A 9,539-nucleotide genomic window follows, 5' to 3' on the forward strand; every position below is an offset into this window, starting at 1 on the left:
CAACAGGAAGTGGTGCTTGCTTCAGCCCTTCTGCCATTGGTGAGCCCCTTGACCGATATCCCACATGCTCCCAGTAGACTTTCAACCTCAATTAATTCCTCGAATTGACCAGGGAAAATGACCGATATCTGGACAAAGGGATCTTGATTAGAGGCAAGCACGGAAAGTAGGTGATTGATGAGATGCAGTCAGTTTGAGCCTTCTATAGATCAACACAAAATTGACTGGTTGCCATGAACCTATTGGCACCATGCCACCTAATCCCAGGCACTAGTATAAAGCCCCCCCAGCGTTGAGCTGTGGAACTGAATTCTCTGGAATGATGGTCGGTGCTCCATCCAGTATTTTTGGGAGTTGCAGAACGCAATCAAATCCTTACAGAAAGCCTCCTTCCCTGGACAGTAGAGACAGTCACTCCAACACTTCTAACAACAAATGAGCAGGGGTCCCAATACTTAAGTCAAAATGACGCACGTTAAAAACATGAAACTAAGCCTTAGCAGGAGAGACCGTTTATTTAAAATAAATTTAGGTAACAACTATAAATCAAGTCACAGAAGGAAACAGGAAACAATATAGGTGAAGGCTGCAAGGCGTCGCTGAAGGCTCTACTTCCAGAGCTTCTTGATGGACATGTTCTTCTCGCTGTCTTTCTGCATCACCTGTGGAGTAACGGAAAACAGGTCAGTTGTGTCACTAGGGGATCAGTTACACACAGCTAGCTCCCAAGCACCGTGCCATCAGTCTATCCGCTGAAGCTATAGCACCTAGAAATCTAGCCTGGCCATGTAATCTTACAGGTCCACTAAACAGGTGTATAAGGGACAGAAGCTCATATTTTGCTGGGTTGATTGGCACTCTTCCATCCTATTAATTTCCGCTGATTTAAGGCCATAAGGCATAAGCACGCCTGGGACATCGTTAGGGTATCGGCTCAGTGGCCTAACATGCTACCAGGTTCCTGAGCCATGCCGCTTTGCCATCAGCATCCCTCTTAAGCGATATAGACCAGCACATGCATCTGTTAGCAAGTGTGGTGGAGCTGGAGACCAGACACTTTCCTCAGACTGTGGCGGCTGCCAGGCGATGCAGCATGTCAGGAGCATTGCTAGCACTAGGGGGAGCTATGAACGGGTGGGTTCAACAAACACTACGAGTGCCACATATCTGGTCTCAGGCTCTGGGCTAAGACCCAACTTACCTTTGCAACAGCCATCTCAAAGTCTTCCTGGGTGACGTGAACTCTCCTTTCTCGCAGGGCGTACATACCGGCCTCTGTGCAGACACCCTGTGGTACAGAGGTTGGCAATTAAACATGACCTCTGAGTACAGACAAGGTCGATGCAGATGAGAGCACTGACATTTGCTACACAAGCTAGTCCTGTCCCTCCGATTCAACTCATTATCCTACCTTGACCTCAGCGCCCGAGGCCCCCGGCATCAGCTCGGCGATCTTCCGCAAGTTAATTCCGCGGGTCAGGTTCATCTTGCGGGAATGGATCTTCAGGATGTCCAAACGGGCCTGACAAGAGACGAGGACCATGAGATATCCAGCAGACTGTGTGACTTTGCCATCAAAACAATGTGCTTCTACTGCAGCGAGTTTGTGCACTGGTGACTGACCTCCTCATTGGGAGGGGGGAACTCGATCTTCCTGTCGATGCGTCCAGGTCTGAGCAGAGCAGAGTCCAGAATGTCGATACGGTTGGTGGCCATGATGACCTGCAAGCAAATGGATACAGTGTGACTGAGTGAAGGTTTTGGGGGCAGAGCAACAACATTTAGCAGCATTGCAAATATGCAATATGGCCAAAAGCATCAGGACACATGCCAATTCATTGACAGCCCAGGGAAGAGGGCTTTCTGCTAAAATTTGGAGGAGCATTGCTTTGAGGATTTGAATGCATTCAGCTACAAGAGTGTTAATAAAGTCAGGATATTGGACAATCACCACCCCACCTGCTCCTCCAACTTCCCAACCTGATCACAGTTCCACAGCTCAATACCCCTCTTCTAGTCCACGCCTGGCATGGTGCTGAAAGGTTTGTGCGATACTTCTCTACCTAGACAAGCTGTGTCAGCAATGGGTGCAACTCAAAGTAGCTGAGGGGACGTCCACAAACATTTGGACATATCTACCATGGTCCAACTATCTTAAATAAATAAATAAATAAATAAATAAAAGCTTAGCCACATACCTTGATGTTCTTGGTGGCCTCAAAGCCATCCAGCTGGTTGAGGAGCTCTAGCATGGTCCTCTGCACCTCACTGTCTCCCCCAGATCCTCCCTCCAGCCTGGAGGAACCGATAGAGTCGATCTCATCCATGAAGATGATGGAGGGCGCATGCTCGCGGGCCATAACGAACAGCTCGCGCACCATACGGGCACCTGCAACCACAGCGAGTTGAGAACACGGTGGAGGAGAGACGCCCTACAGCACTGAAGCCGTACGGTGGATTCTGAAACACAGCTTTTTACAGCAGGAGTACGTCGACAGACTGCAGCCTACCCTCGCCAATGAACTTCTGCACCAGCTCGGAGCCGGACACCCGGATGAACGTGCAGTCTGTGTGGTGAGCCACGGCTCGGGCCAGCAGCGTCTTTCCTGTGCCGGGTGGTCCGTACAACAGCACCCCCTACAGGACATTACAACATAACATTATACACACAGAACAAAAAAAAGAATATCATTTGATATGCTGGCTACATTACATTACACTCCGGGGATACGGCAGAGTTCTTCAGCTCTTCAAGCACCTGGACCTGCCACCCACCTACTCACCCACTCAGCTACCCACTGAGGGAGCACATCAAGCAAACCTGGGAATTAACTAAACCAGGTGCATTTCAGCACAGAAATTACCAAACTCTGCTGGACACTAGCCATCCAGGACTGGACCACGAAGAACCCTACACTACAGGAGGAGCTGGGCCCGATGCCGTCCATGCTCAAGCACACCCTTTAAAACCTGGCAACGAACTGCAACAGGTGCCCATCAGCACAGAAACCAGCAAACTCTGCTGGACACGATATTTGCAATGCGACTTGAAGGCAGTCTCAATTACAGAGCCCGATCATCTCCGGCTTTAGGCACCCAACCTTAGGCTGTGCAATTCCCAGGGCCTCGAACAGCTCAGGGTGCTTCACTGGCAACTCGATGACCTCCTTGATTTCTTTGATCTGTTTGTCCAAGCCGCCGATCATCTCGTAAGTGGAGTCTGGCACTTTCTCGACCATCATCAGGGAGACCAGGGGGTCCACTTTGTTGGGCAGGATCTTGTGCAACGTGTAGCTGTCGTTACGAAGTGCTACGCGGCAATTTGGAGTCACCTGTCAAAAAGACACGAACAGGGTTGCCGTACTTCGATCTTCACATTTCCCTCAAGTTTTTAAGTGAAATTGTTGAGACACAGAAAGGAGCTCCGGCCCAACAAGCAACTCAAGAAACAAGCTGGACTTACATCATTAATGTCGATGTTCTTGTCCACATCCACCACAAATTTGCCCTCAGGATGAACCTAAAACACACAAAGTAAATCTGATTATTCGTTTTCTGTTTTCTAACCTTATCAAAAGTAAACAGAGATTAGCAAAGCACACCTTTACTAGGACCTTCTTCTTGTCCATAGCTCGGACCACCTCGCCCACATAGGAGCCCTGCTCCTGCAGCAGCTGCAGCTCCTCCCGCAGGAGACGCACTGAAACACAGGGTTCATTACCTTCACAATTTACACCATCTATGCGATACATTAGGTCATATACAGACTAAGCCGTGTGCAAACTCAGTTTCCTTCAGTTTAATTAAACATGAAAAAGGACTTCTGGATATTTCAGGTGTAGGTGTTCACTATGAACAGGGTAGCTGTGTTTGTCGTACCTTTGGCATTTAGCTCGTTCCTCTGGGCCTGCAGACGTCTGAGATTCTGGCTCTTTTCATTTACAGTCAACTACATAATAAAAAATAAAAAAACCCACACATTTCAATATGGTCAGATCATCAGTGTAAAGTGTTTATGAACCGCCTGCAAAACAGATTAGGGTCATTAACAGAAACGGATCTGAAAAACTAAAGTTTTTCCAGGATATTTATTTAATTTGATTTTTTAGCCATTGTCTAATTTCCCACAAATTTCCAGGTTTTCCAGATTGTCCAAAACACGTCGGAACCCTGATTTAAACAATGTAAGAACCAGGTCCTCGCATCACTGTGTGCATTAGACAGGAATTCACCAACGCTCAGCATTAACAGTTATCTGCTGGTGAGCAAGTAATAGAACTAGTATCATGGCAGTACAGACATCAGCTCTTCCATCACTACCCACAATCTCAGAATATGATCCAACCAAAAATAAAAATAAACTCCCAGGGGAGCATTAAGGCCACGTTTGCCTTGTTTTTCCCTTCACAACAAATTTTAGCAGAATTGTCACCTAAACCTTTTCCCTTTTCGATACCAGATTTTCAAGTATCTGCCGGTACGGAGTACTGATACCGATACCAACTCGGACTTAAATTGTGTTCCGCTGTTTACAGGTTGTACTTCTCTTTGTTTAAATATTCAGTCACCATAAGATCCAAGCTTAAAAGAGCAGAATTTCTGGTTGAGGAACTGCACATTTGAAAAGCTTCAATAAAAATGGCCAGAATGCAGAAACACGTGCAGGTAGGGAGGCATAATCTCGCTAAGCTCCACCAAACAGCTTTTAACTGGTGTTTCACATTTCAGAGCAGTGAAGAAAGTCCAGTTTAGAAACAGAGAGACTCCACAGCAATTTTACATTCAGACAAACGTCTGTGTGTCCTGAAACTCAACTACTGGATTTACAACAAAAAAATATATAAGTGCTAAAAGTTTAACTAAAAGTCTGTTTTAATGGAGATAACTCTCTAAACTGTTTCACTGGTTGTTTAAACATTTGGTTTCATAAAGTAAACAAAAATGTTCAAGTGGGGCGTCAGTAAGCTTCACGGTATCTGCGCTCTCCACAACGCACAACACTTACTTTCATCACGTAGAGACTACTAAACACTGACGTGATCCGAACGTTAACCATTTTGGGAGACAAAAATTACTTAAGAAAAAAAAACCTTTAGAAAGTTCCTCCCACCTTTCAGATACATCAGAACATCTCACTACTGCTGCTTAGGGCTGGACAATCGGGGAAAGTAACAAAGTCTAGATATTTAATAAGACTTAATCCTCTACATCCAACTAAACACAGAACTAACACTGTTTGCAAATCTCCACAACATGAAAAAAAAAACATAGCGCATCCCAATAATTTCTCAGTCTGCTAACACAGTCCCTCTGCCCAGCTCGACTACGCAAGCTGCCATGTTTACGGCATATAACGATGCTCCCCACTTGCACTCAGTCCAGCACGAGACCCTTCGAGACTTCTAACCCACCTTAAATCAGGTCATCAGACGACCTTACCGGACAGGGGAGACACCTTGATCGAGGCTGAATCCCGACCGCATTAATTTCTGGTAGTGGGGGACTTGGTTCGCCCTCTCCCCTGATGATATTTAGGGGCAGCGGTGGATCAGCGGTTAGATCTCTGGGCTATTGATGACAGGTGTTTGTGGGTTCGATGCCCACCGCTCCGGGCATGTGTGCCCCCACTACATTATTAGATTATTAGCACGTGTGTGTGTGTGTGTGTGTGTGTGTGTGTGTGTGTTCAGTGCACGGCTGGGTTAAAGGCGGAGGCCAAATGGTGAAGATGGCAGTCAGGTCTTGATGGTGAGACAGCAAAAACCTCACATCACCAGGGATGATGATGATGATGGTGATGATGATGATGAAGGCCCCAGCACTAAAGGGTTTTCCTCACCTGTAACTCCTCTATTTTGGACAGGTAGTACTGCCGGAGGCCTGAGCCACCTTTGCTCTCCTCCAACTCCATCTGAGGGGCAGAAGAGAGAGAGAGGGGGGGGCAAATTTAGGAGCAGGGGGAGAACAGCAGCAGGTGTGGACAGTGGACTAGCTGATGTCTAAAAGAGCAAAATAAGAGCCTGTAAGACTTTAAATTACAGTTAAGAGATGTGCAAAAGGGCAAATTAAGAAAACAGCAGCTCAGTAAAACAGCCCAGACCAGTGTCAACACGGGGAACCGCTGAGCTAGCTAAGCTAGCTATGCTAACTCACTCACCGGCCCCTAAACTACCGAGCTAACCGAGCTCCCTCCGGACCCCTTACTTATTTATCCCCTCAATTAAATCATAAGGTTAAAACCTAAACAACTAAAATGACATAACAGGTAACAGTGCTGGGAAGCCGCCGGTCCGTTAGCGCGTTAGCCCGTTAGCGCGTTAGCCCGTTAGCCCGTTAGCGCGTTAGCCCGTTAGCCCGTTAGCCCGTTAGCCCGTTAGCCCGTTAGCGCGTTAGCTAGCACCGGCTAACCAGCTAACAATGAGACAGCAAAGCGGCGTCCCGGCTCAAACACCGGCCAGCCCGGCAGCCGCTCCTCCGCTCCTCCGCGGTTCTGCGCCTCAGTTAAACGCGCAGAAAAGTCGTGAAGCAGCTCCAGCAGCTGCCGCCAGCAGAGCCGAGCGTTTCCCTGCGGGAACTCCGCAAACACTTACATGGTCGAGTCCGTCCAGCGCCATTTCGAGCGCAGCGCTGAGAGCCGCTGGTTTTGTAGAAACTCGACAGCGCCCCCAGCGGAGCCTCCGCCGCGCCAGCCCGGCCCCCGGCTCTGGGTTTACAAGAGCCCCGTTTTTAATAAACACCGTAAAAAACACACCGTCTATGTTTTACTGTAAATATTGTTTAATATATTAATTATATATAAAAATGTTTTTTTTTGTTAGCAGTAGCTAAATCAGACTTGAGAAATTAAACTATATAAATATAATATATATGATATAAAAACCTTTCATTATTAATATTAATTTGCAATATTTATTACATTTTCCAGTGCAGAAGATAATCTCATAATCCCTAAAAGTCCTATTTAGTCTAGGCCGCAAACTTCCGCAAAATCAGCGTGGTCATTAAATAATTACTGCCTTATATAAAACATATAATCCTGAGAATAATACATAATAATTATAGTGAATGTTAATAATTATTATTAACGTAATAATTAATCAAAGCAGACGTTCCTCTGCCCCCTTGTGGATTGTCCGTGAACTGCATGCTGTGCTTTTCTGACGAAGCAAGTATAATACATAATAAAAGTCATATTTGCAAAGTGATTATAATTATTATTCTAATTTTATGGCAATTATTTAAAAGGTTAAAGTCTCGGAAAACCACCTTCTGAAGCTACTGGCTAGTTAAAAGTGAATATTAAAAAATGACAAATGATAAAAACATATTTTCATTGTCAAAATGTAAACTGAATATGTTTCTTTGGGTTTTTTTTTTTTACATATGAAATTGTTAAAACATTAAAAAGAGCCTTAAAATGTCTGTAGACTTCCCTGGTTTAGCCTATGGCAGTGGCTAGGCTAGGCTAGCAATCAGGACTGGCTGTGCACCACAGTGCAGCCCAATGAAATGATGAGAGTTCGGTCAAAGAAGGCAGCAGAGCCAGGGTGCAGCAGAGCCGGGCAGCAGCAGAGCCGGGATGCAGCAGAGCCGGGCAGCAGCAGAGCCAGGGTGCAGCAGAGCCGGGCAGCAGCAGAGCCAGGGTGCAGCAGAGCCAGGATGCAGCAGAGCCGGGCAGCAGCAGAGCCAGGGTGCAGCAGAGCCGGGATGCAGCAGAGCCGGGCAGCAGCAGAGCCGGGATGCAGCAGAGCCGGGCAGCAGCAGAGCCGGGCAGCAGCAGAGCCAGGGTGCAGCAGAGCCGGGCAGCAGCAGAGCCGGGCAGCAGCAGAGCCAGGGTGCAGCAGAGCCGGGCAGCAGCAGAGCCGGGCAGCAGCAGAGCCAGGATGCAGCAGAGCCGGGCAGCAGCAGAGCCAGGGTGCAGCAGAGCCGGGCAGCAGCAGAGCCGGGCAGCAGCAGAGCCAGGGTGCAGCAGAGCCGGGCAGCAGCAGAGCCAGGATGCAGCAGAGCCGGGCAGCAGCAGAGCCAGGGCTTCAGAACCGGGCAGCAGCAGAGCAAGGGTGCAGCAGAGCCAGGGTGCAGCAGAGCCGGGCAGCAGCAGAGCCAGGGTGCAGCAGAGCCGGGCAGCAGCAGAGCCGGGCAGCAGCAGAGCCAGGATGCAGCAGAGCCGGGCAGCAGCAGAGCCGGGCAGCAGCAGAGCCGGGCAGCAGCACAGCCAGGGCTTCAGAGCCAGGGCTTCAGAGCGGGGCAGCAGCAGAGCAAGGGTGCAGCAGAGCCACGGTGCAGGAGAGCCGGGCAGCAGCAGAGCCGGCCAACAGCAGAGCCACGGTGCAGGAGAGCCGAATATAGAATACCTGCCACAAAATCACCTGAAGAAAACCAGGTGAGGACCACCTTTATCCTCTTAGCTCGGCTCGGCCCAAGTATCAGTCCTCGGTGAGTGTATGCGGGACACCTGCATGCCTCTGCAGCAAGGAGCTTTGTTCGAACCTGCCCTTCTGTAAACAGTCACTAACAGTCGCCGCACCCAGCAGCCCAGCACTCGAGGAGGAAGCCGTAAGATGAGACCACAGACAGGCCTTACCAGACCGGCCTGTCCGGTCACACAGCAGCACCAGAAAGAGCCACAGGAGCACTTCCATCCCGTAACGCTTACTCTACAATTCACTACAATACCCAGCATGCATTGCGCCCGCCCACAGCGAGCAAGAAATTCAGCAGAGGCTTCGTACCTCATCAGTCAGCTCATAAACACTGCAAGTGGAGCAGAGGATCATGGGATACATAAGTCAGCGAAGGATACATCAAGAAAGAAGGTACCTTAGCAGGCAGCCCTTGATTTGGACATGGCCCTGGAATGCTGCCTGGGTAGGTTTCAGACACAGACACTGTTTGTAAACTACTTAGTGCAGTGCATTGTGGGATTGTTAATTATGCACGATTTTGGACAAGCCCAAAGTAGTGTAGTACCCATTTCTCAAACCAGGAAATGGGTCATTCCATTCTTAGCCACTAGAAAAAAGTGATCTGATTATAATTGTCACTTATTTAACAATATTTTTTTATTTTTGTTGATTTTTTTTTATTTATATTTTATATAATGACTTTATTGAAATAATAACTCAATCTCAATCTATTAATTTATTTAGCTGCTATAATACTACAGATTTTCTGATCAGTGGATCGGGTATTGGCTATTTTAATCTTCTCTAAATCCAGTTCAGAGCGCCATCTGCTGGCCTCAAGCCGCCATTACCTGCCATTCCACCACTTCAGTCTGAATCCGAACTAAATTACCACACCAAGGCTCCATTACCAGACCTGACCCTAATGCTAACTCTCCATTCCACCTTAAACAGCACTGCAGTTACAGTGTGTGCAGTTCAACAGCAGCGAGTCGCTGCTGCATTATTTAAGGTGGATCGGAAAAGTTCAGGAGAAGATGAAAACGTTAGCTTAGCGTTAATATAAAAAAAGAAAATAATACATGAATTAATTCATGAATAAATCACTTAAAAAGATATACGAAACATTCAGACGGG

At 47.7% G+C, this 9,539-nt stretch overlaps 1 protein-coding gene across 1 annotated transcript; it reads right to left on the reverse strand.

The window, feature by feature from the left end:
- Positions 1 to 496: 496 nt before the first annotated feature.
- Positions 497 to 6,686, reverse strand: psmc5 (proteasome 26S subunit, ATPase 5). The gene is made up of 12 exons (XM_072667374.1): positions 6,591 to 6,686; positions 5,840 to 5,911; positions 3,880 to 3,949; positions 3,603 to 3,700; positions 3,464 to 3,520; positions 3,102 to 3,332; positions 2,511 to 2,637; positions 2,199 to 2,389; positions 1,624 to 1,722; positions 1,412 to 1,522; positions 1,202 to 1,288; positions 497 to 662 (listed from the first exon to the last, which is right to left on the reverse strand). Exons 1-12 carry the CDS (start codon positions 6,612 to 6,614, stop codon positions 609 to 611), a joined length of 1,221 nt encoding a protein of 406 aa, XP_072523475.1. The 5' UTR covers positions 6,615 to 6,686; the 3' UTR covers positions 497 to 608.
- Positions 6,687 to 9,539: the final 2,853 nt, after the last annotated feature.

The sequence above is a fragment of the Salminus brasiliensis genome, chromosome 22, assembly GCF_030463535.1.
Source record: "Salminus brasiliensis chromosome 22, fSalBra1.hap2, whole genome shotgun sequence".
Taxonomy (NCBI): Eukaryota; Metazoa; Chordata; class Actinopteri; order Characiformes; family Bryconidae; genus Salminus; species Salminus brasiliensis.